Here is a 23,121-nt window from a genome sequence, read left to right on the forward strand (position 1 = left end):
TTCTTCTTCTTCTTCTTTTTTTTTTTTTTTTTTTTTTTTGAGAAAGAGACATCGTATTGACTTTGTTCTTCTACGGAATTTCCAAGAAATATCTAGATACTTTGGTCCCTGACCATAAAAAGTGAGGGCTTGGCCTTGCTATTTCACACACATTCATCAGAGAGAGAAGTCTGAGAGAGAGAGAGAAATCAGAAATGGCAATGCGAATGGTGGTGTTTCAAATAATCGTCTTATTGGGGTCAATGAATGCATTTGTAAAAGCAGTGGGTTTGGTAAACAGTTCCAAATGTAGTGAAGCAACCTGTGGGAACGTTAGTATTCCATACCCTTTTGGAATAGATACTGATTGCAACATGACCGCCTTGTATTGGATAAATTGCAGTCACAGTTTCAGTCCTCCTAAGCCTTTCTTGGCGACCATAAAACTGGAGGTTCTGGACATTTCATTAGACGGCACACTTCGCATCAACTATCCAATGCTTTGGGGTTGTTCTGATGCTACAAGTAGCGAATTTGACTCCTATACTTCAAGACGTCTTGTCTTCTCCCAATCCAGAAACAAATTCGTTGCCATGGGTTGCAACAATTTTGCTTCATTGAATGATGCAGAAAATTTTGTTCTTTGTGGGTGCATGTCCGTTTGTAATGACGGAAACAGAGAGATGAATATCAACAATAGTTGCAATGGCATCAACTGCTGCCAAACTGCTATCCCAGTTCTCGACGTCTTTTCTGCATCTCTAAGGTCAATGGACACCGGGACTTACAATATTAGCCCATCTTGCAAGTATGCATTCATAGTAGAACAGAAGTGGTTCGAGACCAATTTAACAAACCCGTTTGAAGTCCAAAATATGTCCCACGTTCCTGTGGTATTGGAATGGCGCATCGATCCAACATTATTTCCTCTTGTAACTGGAAATAACAAGTCAGATGAAGAAACCTCAACCTATGTTTGTGCTAATCGTTCTTCAACTCTTACATGTTCTTGCAAACGAGGCTTTAAAGGAAATCCCTATCTGTCTCATCCTGAACGATGTGCAGGTAAACTACTTCTCACCTCCGTCTATTAATTTTACTCCTGTAAATTAAATATTCATCACATCACATGTTATTGTTTACTTAGATAACTTTCATGCCCAGCCCAAATTAGTTTTACAGCTGGATCAGACCACAACAGCAGTGTGGAGGAGAAAAAATACATTTCATGTTGCCATCTATGATTCAAATTCCTTCCCCCAACTATATTAATTATCCAAAAATAAATAGAATAAGGTGGCTACAGCATATATTTTCATTTGGGTGTATCATTTTAAAATGAAAAAATATTTTCCTACAAATATTTTACATCGAAACAAACAAAGCATTATGTGAATATATTTATTTCTTCTTTCTTTTTACTTCATTTTTTCCATTCTCTTGACTTTCACACTTATAGTATCCTTTTGAGTCCTAAATTTCTCCTTGAATTTTCAACTCCATTAATATTCTCCCCTAAAACTTTCTCTATTCTATAGTATTCTGTCTGTCAATAATTGCTTCTTTAAATTTAAGTGAAGGGAAGTATATGTAAGAGCTATCATTAAGAGTGAATACCATAAGTTAAAATCATTGTTATTAAACCGATTCAGGTGTTAAAAAGGACTGTTTATGCATAAATCCTAGTCAAATCCAATCAAACGTGGCAAGTTTGTGGTCATTTGAGTAACCCGGATGGGATTATAACTCGTTTAGGTTTGTGAAATTTGTAAAATTATATCAATAGGTCCACTTTATTGACTATTTTACTATTTAATGTGTTATAATATAGTAATTTAAAAAGGAGAAAACTCATCTATCTATCTACCTGCCTCTAAAGACTCTCATCCTATTAAAAGTCTGCTCTGTTATTGTGAAATCTTAATTTTGAATTATAATTGCTAGTTTAATTTAGGATACGCCTATTTTTTTAATTTACATATGCATGTTATGATTTCTCAAACTTATATATATATATATATATATATATATATATAATTATTTGACCCTACAATTCGATCGATAATCCACTAGTTGAATCGATGATCTAATGACCCAACTCATAGACTAGGTCAATGTTTGGACTGGATATGATAAATAAGGTTGAAACTGTCTCTCAAAAAAATTTATGTAATTGGTTAATAACATTTTGATGAATAATTTCAATTTTTAAGGGTGGTTTGGTCATTTTAGAGGGTTTTTTTTTTTTTTTTTGTCATTCTAGGCTTCTACTACTTTAGGGATATTTTGGCTATATTAGACGTTTTGCTGCAATTATTTTAAAGATTTGGAGTGTAGTTTGGTTATTCGTGCGGTTTTAATGATATTTTGATTATTTTAGAGGTTTTCTAGTTATTTAAGTCATTCCATTAGTAAAAAATATAAGATTTTCATCATCTAAATAATCCATTACAATTATATATATTATCCATATTACTATAATATTGATGTAAATTTAATGTTTGTCACGTTACAATGAATTAAACACCCCGTAATGTTAACATGAGCTTGGGGCTGGACTAGCTACCATTATAAATAATTAGCCAACTCCTAGTTACACAATATTCACACTTTCATACCAAATGTCCACATTTTACCCATAAAGTGAAAGAGTGCAAAGAAAATTCCTATGAGAATACATTGAAAATCATTGTTTTTGGATGAATGTCAACGTGTCTTTTTGAGTTTTGTTCCTCAATATTCCAATGCACTATGTTTCATGTTTGTCATTACAATTTACATGTCAGATATTGACGAATGCATAGAAAATTCCACACCGTGTTTGGATTTCTGGAATAGCTCTTCGAGGGACTGGAATAAGAATAACCATTCGAGCCTCCGCTGCGTAAATACTTTTGGGTCATACTATTGTGTAGAAGATGATCCAATCTTCAAGCCTTCTCCTCCTCCGACCAAAGCGATCACAATAGGTATGTCTTTTTAGTTTTTACACTCAGAAATCTACAATAATAATTGCAAAAAGGATTTTTGTTAGCCTGCAAGTATTATTATTGCATTGGTACAAGATTTTTGCCTTTTTTATTATATAAAAATAAATAAATAAATAAATAAAAACTTTCTAAAATATCTTAAACGTGACTCACTGCTTCATTTTTACTATTCTGGACTACTTCTTATTGGATTTTTGTGTTGAGATGATTCATGTTTGAATTAAGGGAACGTTTTCAAATTGCACTTGATAAACAAATAAACACGAGTCTAAAAATAAAAAAAAGATCATGAGAAAATTACTAGTTCAAATGTTCCAATCAGTACAATGGGAATCCATGATCGTCCTCAATTGAACTACAAACAGATAATAAAGAGACAACTACTGAATAAAACTACTGTCACGTTATGGCCACTCTAAGTCCTATCATTTATTCCCACATTTGGGAGATTATGAAAGAATGAAATGAAAAGTAATAGAGAGAATGAGAGATCATAATGGAATAAAATATGATGTATTTTTTCTTAGTGTATTTGAGAGTTTATAAAAGAAGAAATAAAATAAAAAGAAATATACAATTTTACCAATGTATCGTTTACAATATACTTGCATTTTATTTTAATTAGGGATAAAATAGGTAGTTCATCTCAGTTCATTACAAGAATAAGTATTATTTACAATTTTGGGTGGAATAGTGTTTCCTAATGATCATTTCAAATAAGGGAATAGATGGTGTGTGTGTATATATATATATAAAATAAAAGGTATCTTTCTATTAGATTTATTTCTCTTCCTTTTACTCCTTCCAAAGGAATTGTTGAGAGACCAATCGTGTTTGTTCTATAATCTTTGGAAAAATTACACTTTTCCCCCATAAACTATACCCCATTTTACACTTACCCTCTTCATCAACCCAAATCAGTGTAAAAGGGAGTATAGTTTAGGAAATAAAGTGTAATTTCCCATAATCTTTTCCCTTCATCAACCCGAGTTATTGTTTCCTTCTCTCCTATAGTTTGCCTAGTTTTTTTTAGCATTAAGAGAAGATGTGTCTCTGCTTTACACAAAATTGTTATAACCTTTACTATAATGAGTAATCCTTTTCCATTTAACTGTGTTATGCAGCTATTAGCACAAGCCTTGGGCTACTTTTTTTGCTAATTGGTGGATGGTGGTCCTACAAAGTAATAAAGAAAAGGAAGAACATTAAACGTAAGGAGAAGTTCTTCAAACGAAATGGTGGCTTATTGTTACAACAACAGTTATCTTCAAGTGAAGCCAATGTTGAGAAAACTAAATTGTTTAATTCAAAGGATTTGGAAAAGGCCACTGACCATTTTAATGTGAATAGAATACTTGGACAAGGAGGACAAGGCACTGTTTACAAAGGAATGTTGGTAGATGGGAAAATCATTGCAGTAAAGAAGTCCAAGGTAATTGGTGAAGAAAAACAACTTGAAGAATTCATCAATGAGGTTTTCATTCTTTCACAAATTAATCATAGGCATGTGGTTAAACTACTTGGTTGTTGTTTGGAGACAGAAGTTCCTTTGCTAGTTTATGAATTCATTCCTAATGGAACTCTATCCCAATATCTTCATGTCCAAAATGAGGAGTTTCCGGCAACATGGGATATGCGTTTACGAATTGCCACAGAAGTCGCAGGAGCTCTTTTCTACTTACACTCAGCAGCTTCCTTGCCAATTTACCACCGAGACATTAAGACTACGAACATACTCTTAGATGATAAGTACAGAGCAAAAATAGCAGACTTTGGGACTTCAAGATCCATTGGTGTTGATCAAACTCACTTAACCACAGTAGTACAGGGCACTTTTGGATACTTAGACCCTGAGTATTTCCAGTCAAGTCAATTTACAGAAAAGAGTGATGTTTATAGTTTTGGTGTTGTTCTCGTTGAGCTTTTAACTGGAGAAAAAGCGATCTCTTCTGCAAGGATACCAGAAAGTAAAAGTTTAGCCACATATTTCATTCACTCAATGGAAGAGAACAATTTGTTTGACATTATCGATGCTCAAGTTATGAAGGATTCTAAAAAAGAAGAGATCATAGCAGTTGCAAACCTTGCGAAGATGTGCTTAAACTTGAATGGGAAGAAAAGACCTACAATGAAAGAAGTTGCAATGCAATTGGAATCAGTTCAAACATTGCGGAAAGCTTCTAATGTTCAACAAAACCATGAAGAGGTTGAATGTGTTAGAAGTGAAATGTACGAGCAATGGGATGTCATTTCTATGTCAACAATGTCAGGTGCAGACAATAGTGTAGCCTCATCTTCAAACACTCGCCCATTGTTATCTTTTTAACTAGTTGATATTCTACGTGATGCATGTGTATGCTACAAGTTTATTTTTAAATATTTGAATAAAAAATATTTTTATGACCAATTTCTAATACTCATTAATTTTTATAATATTTGAGAAATAAACTTCAATTATTTACATGTTATTAGGAAAAAATAAAATGTCAATTTTTAAGATTAATATAATTTATAATATGAACTTATTGTAAGATTATTCACGTAAATCGGAAAATATTTAATTACTTTTCCAACTTAAGAACATGATTATTCTTTTTTATAATTTTGGTTGTATGTTAATTTGATTTTGTTGAATTTTTTTTTTTCTAAGATTTAGTCACATGGTATAACCTTAGGCTACTAAGGTGTTAAATGGACTAAAATAACAAAATCTAAACTTATTGGGTATAAATGTATTTTTGCATATGTGTGTGTATACAAATCTTTGAACCTTATTAATGCATCGAAATAAATGTATCTATCAATATATATATACTCTACACAATGTAGGCGAAGTATACATAAGGTGATACGTATATATGAAATTAAAAACAAAACAAAAAATTCTCCATAATTAAAATGAAAAATAATAATAATAATAATAATAAATCAAACTTTCTCAAGAACTTTTTCTTTTAGAGAAATATAGAAAACTTTCTCAAGAACTCAAAAGGTAAAATAAGGGACAAACTCATTCATAAAATAATATTACAAAATTTTGTCCATCATCAAAGTAAATTATAATGTTACAATTAATCCTAAAATCAAACTTTTTAAAAATCTAAAATCTAAAATCTAAACTCTATCCTAAAATCAAACTTTTTTACAATTAATCCTAAAATCAAACTTTTCGAAAATAAGTACTTTTAGGACCTAAAACCCATAAATATCTATCTCCAACCCCCCAGATTGAAATTTGAACTATATGCTAGTCCTTGTGGATACAACGGGGAGTCGCCACCTAATTTTTACAATGGCTTAGGAATCATATATATAGCATCCTCACAAGGAAGGACCTTTTGATCTTACTACCAAAGATATGGGTTCAAAGTTAAGGTACGGTCTTGGGAAGGTGTTAGGCACCCAAAACCGCCCAACCCGAAGGTTGGCTTCTTATCATTGTGTCTTATGTCTTAACCCTATTAAAAACATACTCAAAACTTGTATCTATACTCACACACACACTAGCGTACATCTAACACACACAACATGGCATTAATCATCTCTAACCATACATCAATCATCGCAATCAAATAAGGCCTAACATACATCTAATCATGGCATACCCTAGCATTCATCTAGCATACATGTCATGGCATCAAGGCATTTCATCACACCACAAACCCTAATCATGCTCCTATCTCAATCATAAACCCTAACATACATCTAGCATAGCATCATGTATCCAAGCATAAACCCTAGCATGTTATTATCATCACATCATCATATCCATTCAAGGCAGAAACATAGGCACATCAAATCAAGATAGAAACAAGACAAATCATGTTTATCACCTAACACATTTAAGAACACAATTGTATTATCAAACCTAAACCAAGCCATGCATGTACATTGTGAATGCATGACTTACCTTTACTTACCTTGTAGCAACTCAGCACCTATGGCATTATGCATGAACATGTGAATGAATGGCATGGCATTTAACAAAGAAATAAAAACAAACCCTAATCTAAGCACGTGAAAGGTAAACACACAAATAAACATATGAAACAGAGATTTAAAACCATGAAAACATGAAAAGGGATCTAAAACAAAAGTATACATGTGAAAGCAAAAACAAAATAGAGGAAATAATATTAGGGTTTCTGAGCTAGTTAATGTGTTCGCATGAACAACCTAGCATGCGCATATTCAAGCCTGCATACCCAGCCTTGATTCTATGCACGTGGGTTTCTGCCTAGAAAACCTAAAACACAACAAACAAAGTAAGATCAAAACATAAACTCTAACAACCTAGTATGCTTAAAACATAAAGAAAACAAAACCTAGTCTAAACAAACATGTTATAAGGCATCAAACGAACAAAGAAACAAGAAAAAAGATAGAATTGAAAGCAAAAAGAATGAAAAGTTTAAAAGAAAATACCTCAAAGCAAAAGCTTCTAGGCTTGACTCAGCCTTGATTATACATGTGGGTTTTTGTCCAGAAACCCTAAAACATAGCAAACAGAGCAAGATCAAAACATAAACTCTAACAACCTAGCATGCTTAAAACATAATGAAAACAAAACCTAGTCTAAACAAACATGTTATAAGGCATAAAACAAACAAAGACAGAATTGAAAGCAAAAAGAAAGAAAAGTTTAAAAGAGAATACCTTAAAGCAAAAGCTCTTAGGCTTGATTTTTTACCATTCCCCTCAGTCAAATCTATCACAAACCAATAAGAGAGTGATTAGTAATATTAAAACTCAAAGATCAAGGCCAGAAAAGGCCCTAATAAAAAAAAAAAATTGACTTGAGGATGTTTTGTGAAAAAATTCCCTTTTATAACTCACTATTTCTAGTGAATCTTAGTGTTTTCCCGTGAGATTTCTGTGTGTTTTTGAATGATACCATGTATAGCTATTTATATTGAGAAAATGAGGGGTTTAGAACGGCTCCTAGACAATGTGGAATTCGTCCCAAACCTTAGTCTTTAATGTAGAAAACATTCCTTTCTGGTGCTTCTAAAACCCTACCTGCGTGCACAAAATCGTGCCTGCATACGCAGGCTTCTAGGCCACGTACATAGGTTCATGCCTGCGTATGCAAGCTTAGGGTTTCTTTAGGCTTTTATTTCCCAAAAATAGATTTTTAGTTCATTAAAAAGTTATATTTTCCATTTTAACATCTCTTAAGTCAATTTATAATCTAATTGAGCCCTAAACCAACCTTGGGTTTTAGAATTTCAGCATCATTGGGGAATGGGGGCCTGAGTCGTAAAGGATACAAAATGCAATGTCTACAGTCCCCTGTATAACTACTAAGTCTATGGAATTAGGGAGGCAATGGAAAAACCAGTTTTATTCTCTTCTTTCAATCACATTGCTCAAGACTTCCAACAACTAATCAAAGAATTCGAAAAAGATGATATCAACCAATGTTTCAAATTTGGACCCAAATCCCTTTTCCCATCCAGGTTCTCTTTCAATGCAAACAGGCATGAATGTTCAAATAGTGTGTAAAACACCTTGAACGTTTAGACCCCCAATTTACAAATTACCAATTCAAGCTTATAATCAAACAATGCATGTGTAGAATATGAACATAAGCTTAAAACAAAATTGATAAAACAATCTAAACCAAATAAAATCACAACCATAGCAGAAATTGAATGGCAAAGATTAAGGGAAGAGAGATGCAAACACAAAGACAACACAGCGATGTGTTATCGAAGAGGAAACCAAAGTCCTCGGCATAAAACCTCTCCGCCGCTCTTCAAGCAGTCAATAATCCACTAGAGAATAAAGTTGGGATACATGAACAGCAGAACACCCTCCAAGCCTAATCTACCCAGTGTACCTAAGACTTCCAAGCTTCTTGCTCCAACGAGGTTACGCCGAACCTTTGTTTTCTCTAGCTTACCGGATTCCACTATAGCCCATAGCATCAACCAATATCAATTGGTCCCTTCCTAACTGCTTCCCAAGCACCAAACAACCTCCTCGCATATATAGGTATGGTGAGAAAAGGTTTTAGCTAATGTACCTTTCAAGGATGTAACAATGGAGAGAGTGAGAATAGAGGAATTTGGAGAATCAAAGGATGAAGATTGTGGCTGAGTCAATATTGTTTTACTCTAGGGTTTTTCTCTTAAAGTTCTCTCGGGAAGCTCTCTACAATACGTGGGTATAAGGGGTATTTATATTGGTGTGTGTTTGGAATGCGAAAGGTCAGTTTTTCCCAAACAGAGTGGTCTGGCGACTTGGCCTCACGACTGGATTGAGTCGCGAGCTAACTGCTTGGCTAGCTTGGGACTTTTGTCCTGTAGTGCAATAGCTGGTGTGACTCTTCAACTCCTCTGCATGCTTCACATGTGTGCCTTTTTTGGCGACTTGCTAGCCGCGAGCCACTCACGAGATCCAGTCATGAGTCCCTACAGAATGCACACTTCTGAGCTTTTCTTCACACTCTCTCACACACTACCCTTACATGATTCCCACCTAAATATAGGGTTTCTAAATACTGAATTACAAGCAAATTTGGCACGGAATAAAACCAACAAAATGGTTGATCAAATTCAACCTTACAAGGCATAACTAGACATGATTTTCACTTGAAACCCATATTGACAACTAGTTTCCATTTGGAATGCATGAAAATATATCATTTTAGAATGGCAACTAGGGTATAAGTATCTCATTTTAGAAGTAGATTCAAAGCTTGTGATTAATGGCTAACAACCCATGGTGCCAAGGGCGGAGCCACCTTATGCATTGGAGGGCCATGGCCCCTCCAAAACTTTTCAAAATCTCTTTAATTATAGGAAAAACAAGGCCACAATCATTTTGAGTTAAGAGCTGGCCCCCACAAGATTAAAACATTGCCCCCCCCCTATTCATGTCTCTCATAAAATTCTCCCCACCCCAAATCCCAACTGTACAATCATAAAAATTAACTCCTTTTGTCTTTCATATTCTTCTCTAAAGCATGAAAGCCACATTCATATCTTTTTAGTTTTTAGTTATTCAATTTTTCTGAAAGGATAAAATTGAGGTGTAGTACATTAGATTACCTGATTAAACTCATATGTATTGAACGTAATTGTCCTTAAAAATAATAACATTGTTTGTATTTTATTGGTCATGCTGAACATGTTTTTGAATTAAATTGAAGAACTTAATGCATTACACTTAGGTTATTGTACTTAAGTTTTGTACTTTCTTAAAACTATTACAATATCCCCTTCCACTCTACAACTACTGAAAAGACTCTCCTCATCACCTGGTGCTCTCTCTTTAGTTTCTCTTTATTAATTCTTCCATAGGATGCTCTCACATAATCACATTTTCATTAGTTTCTCCCTCGTCCTTAACAAAGAGCAAATATTGAGAGATACCAACTACTTCTTTTTCTTCTGCAGTTTTGTTGTATACCTGATTGGGGAAAGATTTGTTCCTCCCACAACTTATATTTGATTTCTAAGAATGTTATGGACTTAGGGTTTTCCAAAAGAATAGGAGAAACTCAAGAAAAAAAAAAGGCTTAAGATGCTCAATTGGTTGATTAGCTTGTTAGTATTTTTATTTTTGAGTGCTAATTAGAATTACACTAACAAAAAAATTCTAACAATAATCTTGTGTTATAGATATACTGTACTTTAAGTTTTTCATTTAATTGTAAATTAATATAATAGTTTTACCTTGGCCCTCCCAAGCAAAATTTTTTGGCTATGCCCCTGCATGGTGATGGTGCATTGTCACGGAATATTTTTGTTTTAATTTAACACTTTGTTAGCACGCAATTGGATTGTCCATCCAACTCTAAAGCCAATTGTGGCATGTACAGCTCGGTTAATGGACTGTTTACTAGGTTGTGCTCACAATCTATTTGTTATTGTGTGGGTTATGGATATCCTACAATGGGAAGTTCCTAGAAATGTAATTCTTCTACCTTGTTGACAATTCCCTGGGGTTTCCTGAGTCAGCTCTTTCTCTTTCTCAGTTTTTTTTTTCTATCTCTATCTTTCTCTCTCTGATATCTCCACACAAAAAAATGTCCAACCCCATCTCACTCCTTTTTTCCTCTATTTATAGGCTTGCATAGTGGGTTTGTCATGATTGCATAGAATGGCCTCTCATGCAAGTGGGGCCCCTTTGTGATTATTCTTGACAAAAAGGGGGTCCCACTTTAGGAACAAGAATGCCAATTTTGGAACTCGCGACTGACGTCGGATATTGCTCAATAGGCGATCTCTCCTAAGGCACTACCGAGATACATTAGAGACAAGCTCCAAGCAACATTGGACCCCAAGGTTGTAATAGTTCCCAAGTTATCCCCAAGCCAAATAGTATGGGTAAGGCCAATGGTATGGCCTACATGCGATCCACGGCCTGTAAGCCCTCAAACAATGGGCTAGTGGATTCATTCACCATATAATAGCCCCCCCTCAATTCCTTCCCCGTATCTCGAGGATGGAATCGAGGTTTCACATTTAATGACGGATTACTTTTTGGTTATATCAATTGTCAATCATTAATTGCAAACAAGACAACCTACGCCTTTGGCGCGCGGGGCAACATACTGTCATATCAAACGACCATTATTACCTGACGGTTCATATATTGAGGCCATGCATGTAATGGTTACAAATGGGGAATTAATAATTTCCCCTCCAAAAATTCATTCAATGCTCCTCAGGATTCCCCCTCTATAAATAGGGGTCTTCTCCTTCACTACTCATTTCCTTACTTCGTTCCCTTCTCTCAATCTCTATTTCCTCACTCCCCTGAGCGACCTCCCGTCTTCCCAAGTCGCTCCCCTTAGCATGTTATTGTAAGTCCCCTACTCCTCGCTTTATTTTTTTTTTTTTTTTTTTTTTTAAGTTTTCTTCAAATTTGTTTATACATACAAATGGGTTTTGCACATCTTCTTAGAACTGAGGCTGCCTTAGCAACCTTTATAGCTAGGTTTGATATCCATTTAGATGTAGATATTGAGTTCTACCCTGAAGGAAACATAGAGAATGATAGGCGTCCTCGGGTAGTATTTTTTTCCTTTAATGGTTATTTTAGAAAGTGGGGTTAGATTTCCTATGGACCCCTTATTGCTTAGAACACTTAGTTTCTATGACCTTTGCCCCGACCAACTTCTACCAAATTTCTATAGAGTGGTAAGTTGTGTGAGTTAGATTAACAACCTGTACGGCTTAGGACTCGACCATCATGACATCAATTTCATGTATAGCATTTATGGTGGCTCAAGGATGGGTTACTACCTAAAAGTCTGAGACACTGTTGTTCAGTTAATATCATGCCTCCCTGACTCCAACAGGAATTGGGCTGAAGAGTACGTTAAAGTGAGAAGGAACTAGCTTGCTAGCGAGTACCTTGCTTGACGTCAACTCAATACATTGGTCGGTATACCCTTTCCTTTTCAATTTTTAACCGTAGGGTTGTACTACTCAGCATTACTCTTCTAATGTTACCAGAGAATTTTCTCTTTAATTTCATTATATTACCGCACACTTCTCTGATCTTTTTAAATTCCTTCTTAGTGAAATGTATTTTCTTCTATCGTGCAGTTACTAAACGTTTTAGGTTCGATCTTAAAGCCGCGAATCCTTGAGACCTAAACTTCGTGCTACGTTCGAAGATATTCATGCACTATAACGGTCAGCTAAGAGCGTCACATCTTATCCTTAGCTACATTCCTTCATATACTAGCTACTAGGATCTGGGGTAGGCTCTCATCGTTGGTAGCCCCCTACTTTAATATATCGACATTCATTTCTGAGGTTTCCTTCCGAAAGGCCTTTCCCCTGGTAAAGCTCGGAGACTAGGTCCTCCACATATAAGAGAAGGTTTTTTTGCTCCATGTCTGGGATAGTTCTACTAATAGAGTATTCCACGGCAGAACTGAGCACATCCTAGTTGAAGAGCCAACCGCCGAAGAACCTATAGCCAAAGAATCGAACTCTAAGATGATTGTAAGGCGGAAGATGACTGTTGACCGCTTCATTCTCGGGGGCCAAACTCTCGATGGATGATCAGCTCCCCAACAGTAGCAACAACATACTCCCCCACCTTCTCCTTGGAATCGTAAGAGGCCATGGGATTCCTCTAATCCAACTGAGCAACTTGCTAACTTATCCTCTGGTCCACAGCAGATCCCAATTTCTGTACATTTAACTGCTTAGGATCCTTCCTCCAAACCTAGGCCCGCCAAGCTGGTTGGCTCCAACATTGCTTTCTTATCTACACCTCCCTCCCAAGGTTAACAGAGTGTCTTTATGTTGGGAGATAGCCCTCTCCCAATTGATTCCTCTATCCGAAATTGGGCCAATGGGTAGGGGGGCCGGATTGCAGATAGTCTTGGGCAGGCACTTCTATTGCCTAATGACATGCAATACTTCTCGGAAGACAGTGATGAAGCCATCTCCCTCGGGCTGAAATGGCACACCATCGCAGTAAGCCTCGATCTTTTTTCTCTTCTTTTTTTTATTTATTCTTTTCATTTTTCCCTTTGACTTGACCTCTCCTCTTTTATCCCTACTATCCTATCAAGCTGCCCAGATAACCCATATCCTTGAAGGCCGGCTGAAGGATGCTGTGAAAGAAGCAGACAAGGAGAGGGTCCTAAAGGAGGTGTCCAAGTCTACCCTTCAAGAGCAAACTACCGACATAGCTACTACCTTAGCTGCTACCGAGCGACGATCTATAGAGGCCAAGAGAGCTCGTGCAACTGTCGAGAAGAGAGTGGCAAATTTTGAGGGTAAATTGGGCGAAGTGGAGGTCAAGCTCGCTCAAGCCGAGAGCATCATCTCAATTATGGACAAGGAAATAGCTAATCTGAAGGTTGCTGTGACGCATAGCGAGGAGAATTTCTACAACATGGGCTTCACTAATGCCGAGAATTCCAGTGAGCCTGTTATGTTTGAATCCTGGGGCAATGGGTTCAGTGAGGGGTGGATGGCAATTGTGAATGTTCTTGATCTCCCTAAGAACTCTCCCTCTAGGGATCCCGAGCAGATGCCTCTACCCGAATTTCCGCCTTATCTTCCCGTCCAAAATCAACCCCGATTGAAGAGGAACATAGCCCCAGCATAAGGGAGTTGGCTAAGGAGATTGATTCCTATATTGAGGTAATCAATCTCAACAACTTGACCACCCTTAGTGCCACTGAAGGTCAAGAGCCACCGTCCCCCTTGCCTAACCCAAGCCCCCCAATGACCACATACATTGCTACACTCCCCCAACCACACCTAGGATCCAAATACTTAAAACATTTTTTATGTACTCGCTTTTATTTATTATATATTTCTCTTCTTCAAATCATGTAAGAACTTATTGACGCACTTTTATTTGGTATCTTATTTAGTTTTAAAGTATTGGGTACACTTATTAAGTCTTTTTGGTGGACTAAACACTATTTCATTTATGAACTTTTGTGTTTGTTTTATTCATACTCTACTATTTTACTGTTCCTTTCCTTTGCACACTAGACTCATGCTACTTTTATCTCTCCTCTTTTGCTCTTTTATATAAGTATTGTTCATACTTTAAGTTAGTGAAATCCAAGTCCCATGTGACTTGTTGGGAATGATTCCCCCCGAGATTCACATAGACTTGGGCTAGTACAAACCAAGGACAAGCTCTTGGCCTTGCTTTTTTTTTTTTTTTTTTTTTTTTTTTTTTTTTTTTTTATTACTTCCACCTCATCAGTGGTCAGAGTTTCCATCCTTGAATCAGTCAATAAGGTTTTCACCTAGTCAGTGACGGGGGTGAGACCAAGGCTAGGCTTCTATCCTTAAAGCAATTCAATAAGGTTTCCACCTAGTCGATGACCGGGATAGGCCGAGGCTAGGTTTCGATCCTTAGAGTAATTTTATAAGGTTTCCACCTAGTCAGTGACCGAGGTCAGGTCGAGGCTAGGCTTTTATCCTTAAAGCAATTCAAAGTAGAGATAGATTATAATATATAAAGATACAGTATTATAGATATACAAATAGTAGCCGGATAAATTACAGAACAAGCACTTCTTCATGTCTGTCATGCTTAATGGTAGTATCTTTTCAAATTCTACACGTTCCAAGGTCAAGGAAGTGGTAATTCTTCCCTATCTTCCAAGTAGTAAGCCCCAGCCCCAGCTATTGTAGTGACTCTGTACAGTCCCTCTTAGTTCGGAGCCAACTTTCCCGCATTCAAGTCCTTAGTAGTTCCCATCACTCTGCACAGCACTAAGTCCCCTGCACTAAACTCCATTGCTCTCACGTTCTTATCATACCTTTGGTCCATCTTCTGTTGATAATCTGCCAGCCAAATAATAGCCATCTCTCAACGCTCTTCCAATAGATCCAACTGTTCTATCATTAACTCATTGTTGCATCTAGAGAAAAACTTGAGACCCTCATACTAGACATGCTTATATCCATGGGGATTACTGCCTTGGTCCCATAGGTCATGGAGAAAGTAGTTTCACTAGTAGATCTTCACGGACTTGTTCGGTAAGCCCACAGTAGGTTCAGCAATTCTTTGGTCCACTTACCCTTTGCTCCCTCCAACCCTTTCTTCAACCCACTCACAATTTCCTTGTTCATCGCCTCAGCTTGGCCATTACTCTAAGGGTATGCAAGGGTTAAGTACCTATTCTTGATCCCGAGGTCACTGCAGTACTTCCAAAAAACTTTGCTATCCAACCGTAATTCGTTATCTGACACCAATGATTCCGGTACCCCGAACCTCGTAACTCTATTTTTCCATAAGAATATCTTTACATCAACATCTCAGATATTTTCCAAGGCTTCAACTTTAACCCACTTGGTAAAATAATCAACCGCTACTGGCATAAATCTTCTGTTGCTGGTCGCTCTAGGAAATGGTCTGATGACGTCTAAACTACACCTGGCAAAGGGCAATGGACTGCTTATTGGATTTAAATTTCCACTCAGCTGATGTATGATTAGGGCAAATTTCTGGCATTGCTCGCATCTTTTTATGTACTTGGCCGCATCCCTCTGCATCCTTGGCCACCAAAATCCTTGGGTCATTACTCAATGTGCTAGAGAATGACCCCCTGCGTGACTCCCACATATTCCATCATACAACTCGATCAGGAGATCATTAACCCTTGAAGGGTGGAGGCATAACAAGTAGGGCCCACCATATGACCTCCTGTACAACCTTTAGTCTTGGGACAGCTAGAACCGTGCAGCAACCCTTCGTATCTTCTCAGCCTCTTTGGTCTCATTCGGCAACACATCCTTAACCACAAATTCTATGATCGGATTCATCCAGCTCAGCCCAAGTGATGTCACTACAAAAACTCCCACCACTACTCAATGCTCAGCTTGCTCAACACTTCTACTGTAATCAATTAGGGAATGCAATCATCCATGGATGAGGCCAACATTGCCAAAGAATCAGCATACCTATTTTGCCCTCAAGAAACCTGAACCACTCTTGCCTTCTGGAATTCACTCATCAGCTGACCTACCAGTTTCAAATATTCAACCATCCAAGAATCCTTAGCCTTAAAACTTCCATCAACCTGATTCACCACCAACTAAGAATCTGAATAGATCTCTACATCTTTCACCTCATAGTTTTATTTATTTATTTATTTATAGCTTTAAGCCCTGCAATTAGCACTTCATACACAGCTTCGTTATTCAATGCCTGGAAACCCAATCTTAAATAGTGCTCCAACTTCACCCCCTCCAGTGACACAATTACAATGCCAATCCCCACACCCCAAGCATTAGATGCCCCGTCAACGAATACCCTCCACAGTTGGGTAAAAATATTATAAAACCCCACTCGGGCTCTTCTCCACTGGGGTGAATCGACAAAATCCACAAGCACTTGCCCTTTGAACAAGTTCCTTAGTCTGTACCTATTATCAAATGATTCGAGCCTCGCGCCCCACTTCATTATCCTTCCTATAAAATCAAATCTTTTAGCAAAGATTGCAATGGATATTCTATTAGTATGGACACAATGTGTGCCTGGAAATAATAGGGCAGTTTCCTTGTAGCATGGACTAATGCTAGTGCGAGCTTTTCCAATGGAAAATACCGGGTTTCTACGTCAACCAATGTCTTGTTGATATAATAGATCAGCCTATGCACCCTTCCTAATTCTTCAACAAGACCGCACTCACAACATGTTCGGAAACAACAAGATACTTATACAAGTCCTCTCTCAGATCTGAGCAAGATAGGATTGGTGGACTAACCAAATACTTCTTTAAGTCTCAAAATGCTTCATCGCACTCCTCAGTCCATTGAAACCCTTTCCACTTCTTTAATAGCTGATAAAAAGATCGACATCTATTCGCTGACTTTGATATGAAGTGGTTCAAAGGGGCTATCATCCCGATCAATTTTTGTACATCTTTTGGGTTGCTCGGTGACCTGAGATGCTCGATGGCACTTATCTGGTCAGGATTCACCCCTATTCCTCAGTTTGTAATCATGTACTCCAGAAATTTCCTAGCCCCCACTCCAAAGGCACATTTGTCGGCGTTGAGGCATAACTTATGCTATCTATGTATCTCAAACGTTTCCTCCAAATCCTTCACGTGCCTTTGATTCTCCCGACTCTTAACTACCATGTCATCTATATACACCTCCACTATGCTCCCAATCTTATCTCTATACATCCTCGTCATCATCCTCTTATAAGTGGTCCTTGCATTCTTAAGTCTAAAGGGCATCACTGTGTTGTGATAATTGCCTTCTGGGGTTATAAAGGATGTCTTTTCCTGGTCTTCGGCTACCAGCACAATCTGGTGATAACCTTGGAATGCATCCAAGAAGCTCATCCTCGAATGACCGCACATCGCATCAACTAACTGATCAATCTTCGGGACAAGAAAGGAGTCTTTGGGACATGCTCGATTGAGATCAATAAAATCAACACAAACCTGCCACTTACCATTCTTCTTTTTAACCACCACGGTGTTTGATAACCATTCTGAGAAAAATACCTCCTTGATAGCCCCAGCCTGTTTTAGTCTTGTTACCTCCTCCTCCTTCACGGCCTCAACATGTTGCTTAGCTGACCTCCTTGGCTTCTGCTTCTTGGAAGAGAACAATGGATCCACATTTAGTTTGTGAGTAATGAACTCAAGTTCTACCCCAGGAACCTCATATGAGCTCCAAGCAAACACATCTAAATTATGTACCAGAGTCAGCAATATGGCCACCAAATCTTCTTGAGACATACTCTTGCCTACCTAGAAGCATTTATTTTCATAGGGAAGTATCCTGACCTTAATGAGATCTTCAGCACTATCAGCCACCTTGCCCTACATGGGCTCCTGTAATTGCTATGGTAGGTCTTGCTCGACGGGCTCCTTTTGCTTAATCTCATGATTGATGGCTATTACTAAACACTGTCTTGCAACCTGTTGATCTCCCTTCACTATGGCAATTCCACCTTTAATACGAAACTTCACCTTCACATGCAAGGTAGACGGCACGACTCCCATAGCATGGATCCACAGTCGCCCGAGAATTGCAGTGTAAGGTGAGAAGGCATTTACTACAATGAAGTTCACCACCACCTCCTTTCCTTCGGTATTAACAGGTAATGAAATCTACCCTTCAGGGATAACCACATTTCCATCAAATCCTACCAAGGGCGTGTCATACTTAGATAAGTCCTCGGGCTTTAATCCTAACCCCTTATTAAGATTGGGGTACATCACTTCAGCCCTACTTCGTTTGTTTATTAACACTCTCTTCACTACAAAACCCCCAATTCTAGAGGTGACTACGAGGGAATCATCATGTGGCTGAGTTGTTCCTTCCAAATCTTCATCTCCAAATTCAACCAGCTTTTTATTCAATCTCAGCCTCTTTCCTGGCTAATCATTGTCCTCAATATCCTTGACCAAAATCACACTTAGGATCCCCTTACGTCAGCTTAAACTCATGCCAATTAAAGCTGCATGTATAACTTCTATAACCCCCAATGGTGGTGGGAGCGTGCTCCCTCAGTTCCTTGAGGTTTGCCCTTCTATACTACCTTCAAGTGCAACTACGAACTCCTTCAAATGCCCAGCTTTCACAAGTTGTTCCAAATGATCCTTGAATACCCTGCATTGCTTGGTTGTGTGCCCATTTTCTCGGTGATATGTACAGTATAAATTATGATTTCTCCTTGCTAGGTCGCCCCTTATCTTGCTTGTCAATCGAAAATATGATTCATTTCTAATCCATTCCAAAATCTTATGAACAGGTTCTTTGAATGTTACATTGATCTCCCCGATTCAAGTACTAGGCTCCTGAATTCTAACTTCTCTCCTTGGACTCGAATGAAAACCCCCAAGCCGTGAATCCTTTGCATAGTGTGAATTGGCATGAGCCTTACCCTTATTTTGATGTCAATCATCTTCTAGCCTCTTATGCTCTTCAATTCACCTCATAAGCTAGTGCATACTTTAAAGGGGTCGCATGGCTAACAAATCTCTTAGCTCAGAATCCTGGGGAAGTCCTAGCCTAAAAGTATTGGCAACCACCTTCTCATTACCTCTCCCAATTTCATTATACAGCTCCCAATATTGGTTAGCATAATTTCAAAGAGTTTCTCCCGCCCCATCTTTAGCATAATAGGCTAGGGTACCCGACTACAAGTAATGAATCAAGCCCCAAACTCCTGAATTAGCTCCCCAAAGCTATGGATTGATCCCTTATTCAACCCATTAACCCATCTCAAAGCAATAGGCCTGAAACTAGAATGAAACACCTTGACATAAGTCCATCATTTTGACTATGCAACGACATCATCTGGATGTAATGGTTGACTTGCTCGACAGGGTCCGTCTTGCTCTCAAATAAGATGAACGGTGGGCGGTTAAAATTCCTCGTCATTTTAGTACACTCAATTTCATCAGAAAATGGTGACCGAGTAGCTCTTCGTAGTGCTCGACTCATCGCGTCCATTGTAGCGCTGTGACGCCCATGTTGGTTGTGTGGTTCTAGGTTTCGCTTGATGATCTCGCTCGATCTTTCTCTTGATCGATGCAAACTACCTTGGTGAGAGAGGACTCTCTCCTGCTTTCTCTCACGTGGTAAGAATCATCAAATTATTCATCATGGTTCCTTCTATGATGCCTTCCCCGTACTTCTAACTCCAACTCTCTGACTTACCTGTGTAGGTACTCCAACTCATGATCCTTTTTTTCGATCACTTGTTGGGGATGTAAGAGGCTAATCTACACCCCTGCGAAGAACCTTTCCCCCGAATCCTACCCTCTTGCTTGTTCTTCATGTACGTGATTCTGGTCCCTTCTCTGCTTTCTTTCGTGTCTCCTCAAGCCTCGAGATTAGCCCCCAGAATGACTACCCATAGAACTCAGCAAATGCCGGTCTCCCCCATTCCAAGGTAGCATATTTCGCCTAAACCTTCAGCTGAGTAGGAGATTCTCACAGGCGGCGCCAATTGTGGCGTGTACAACTCATTTAATGGGTTGTTTACCAAGTTGTGCTTACAATCTATTTGTTATTGTGTGGGTTATGGATATCCTACAATGTGAAGTTCCTAGAAACATAATTCTTCTACCTTGTTGACAATTCCCTGGGGTTTCCTAAGTTAGCTCTTTCTCTTTCTCAATTCTCTCTCTCTCTCTCTCTCTCTCTCTCCACACACAAAAATGTCCAAACTCATCTCCCTCCTCTTTTCCTCTATTTATAGGCTTGCTTAATGGGTTTGTCATGATTGCATAGAATGGCTTCTAGTGCAAGTAAGGCCCCTTCGTGATTATTCCTGACAAAAATGGGATCCTACTTTGGGAACAGGAATGCCAATTTTGGAACTTGCGACTAACGCCGGATATTGCTCAGTAGGCGATCTCTCCTAAGGCACTACAAAGATACATTAGAGACCGGCTCCGAGCAACACTAGACCTTAAGGTTGTAATAGTTCCCAGGATTTCCCCGGGCCTAACAGTATGGGTTGGACCAAAGGTATGGCCCACATGCGATCCACGGCCCGTAGGCTCTCAGACAATGGGCTGGTGAATCCATTCGCTGTACACCAACGGATATGCAAATGGACTAGCAAAGAGGGGACAAGAGCAAATGAGCAGCATAGAAGAATTTGATAGGTGCCCATCTTTTGTTTAACTGTTTTGTATGGGATTTGATGAATATGAGCAAAGAAGGGACAAGAGCAAACGAGCAACGTAGAAGAATTGGATAGATGCCTATATTCTACTTTTTTTCTTTTTTCTTTTTCTTTTTCTTTTTTTAATAGGAATAGATGCCCATCTTTTGTTTAACTGTTTTGTATGGGATTTGATGAAAATGAGATCACTTAGGATGTGTTTGGTTGGGTAGATTTTAGGGAGGATGGGAGGATTAAAAAATAAAAAGGAGAGAAAATACTTTTGGTAGGTGTGAGCCCACCAAAATGTTTTCTCCCAAAAATGGGGAGAAAATTAGGTGGGGATGCATGTTTTCTTAATTGACAAAAATGCCCATGTGCAAGTGCACGTGGACAATAACATTGCCTCTCTTTTTTTTCTTTTGATTTTTTAGGGCCTAGGCATAATAGTTGCCTCTTTTTTTTTTTTTTTTTTTTTCATCTTTTTGATTTTCTAGTTTAGGCATGATAGTTACCTTTTTTTATAACTAGACGTGATTTCTTTTTTTTTTTGAGACATGATTTTTTTTATTTAATAAATTTGGATGATTGCATTTTTTTTTTTTTTTGGTTATTTGTCACTTTTTTGTTTTAATTGGGCATCATTCTTTAACAAAGGTATATAAGTAAATTTATTCAAACTCATTTTTCCTATCCCTCCATTTTTCCGCTCCCAACCAAACAAAAATGAGAGAAATTAAAATTTTTTCTATCTTCCCACTTTTCCATCCTCCCACCATTTTCTATCCTCCCACTTTACCACCCCTCCAACCAAATGGACTCTTAGGTTATATTTCGTGATAGGTTCCAATTAGTTCGAACAAAATGGGCTTCTGCCCTTTTCGGGCAAATTAATTAGTTTTTTGCCCTTCTTCCCAAACTAAATAGGGATATACCCCTCTTTTGAAAATCGAATTTTTCAAAATCGATTTAAGCCCTATAGTAACATTTTCAAGGACCTATAGTGACGTTTATAAAGACCTATAGTGGCGTTTTGTAACTTGATATCCATAAAATCGAGTTATAGGCAATAAATATAGTGACGTTTATAAAGACCTATAGTGGCGTTTTGTAACTTGATATCCATAAAATCGAGTTATAGGCAATTTTATTGCCTATAACTTGATTTTATGGATATCAAAATTGCCTATAACTCAATTTTATGGATATCAAGTTATAAAACGTCACTATAGGTTCTTAAAATGTCACTATAAGTCCTTAAAAACGTCACTATAGGGCTCCAGAAATTTTTTTTTTTTTAACTCGATTTTGAGAAACTCGATTTTCAAAAGAGGGGCATTTTCCTATTTAGTTTGGAAAAAAGGGTAAAAAGCTAATTAATTTGCCCAAAAAGGGCAGAAGCCCATTTTGTTCCAATTAGTTCAACTAATAAAATCTCTGATAGTGAAATAAGAGAACTAGGGTTCAATTTTTACCTATACCAAAAACTGATTGGTGTTTTGGCCTGATAAAAAAAAAAATCATTAAGAGCGAACGTCATAGATTAAAACTCTATAAAAATAAATTTAAAAAAAAAAAAAAAAAAAAAAAAAAAAAAAAAAGAAAAAAAAAAAGAGGTTACGTTCCGTGGACTGGTAATTTGTACAGAAGCTATATATATTTATACCCCCTTTTCGGCTTTTCTACCCCCATAAACAAGAAAATAAATAATTCTTCGTGTATGGGATTGAGACATGAGAGCTTAGGCTTAATGAGCGAAAAGTACATAGAGCCTGCACTCTGCAGAAACTAGCATTTCTGTGAAGAAGATAAGGTGGAACGGAGAGTGTATGGTTGACAGTTTAATTGAAGAAGAGAAAACGTGTGATTAAGAGGGTGTAACTGTGGGAATTCATAACGGCAACCAAGCTGTTTCAAGGAAAAAAAGAATAAAGAAATAAATAAAGTGCAGGAGAAATCCTCCGTTTTTATATGTTGTTATAGATTTGGATGAGCAGAGTGGAGCAAATGTCATTGCTTGGTAAGTTTTGGAAATGGGCTGCTAAAATTCAATTCTTATCAC

The 23,121-nt window shown here is 37.6% G+C and overlaps 1 protein-coding gene across 1 annotated transcript; it reads left to right on the forward strand.

The window, feature by feature from the left end:
• Positions 1-200: 200 nt before the first annotated feature.
• LOC115985539 (wall-associated receptor kinase-like 1) lies at positions 201-5,295 on the forward strand. Its single transcript, XM_031108479.1, has 3 exons — positions 201-1,068; positions 2,766-2,948; positions 4,094-5,295. Exons 1-3 carry the CDS (start codon positions 201-203, stop codon positions 5,293-5,295), a joined length of 2,253 nt encoding a protein of 750 aa, XP_030964339.1.
• Positions 5,296-23,121: the final 17,826 nt, after the last annotated feature.

The sequence above is a fragment of the Quercus lobata genome, chromosome 4, assembly GCF_001633185.2.
Source record: "Quercus lobata isolate SW786 chromosome 4, ValleyOak3.0 Primary Assembly, whole genome shotgun sequence".
NCBI lineage: Eukaryota > Viridiplantae > Streptophyta > Magnoliopsida > Fagales > Fagaceae > Quercus > Quercus lobata.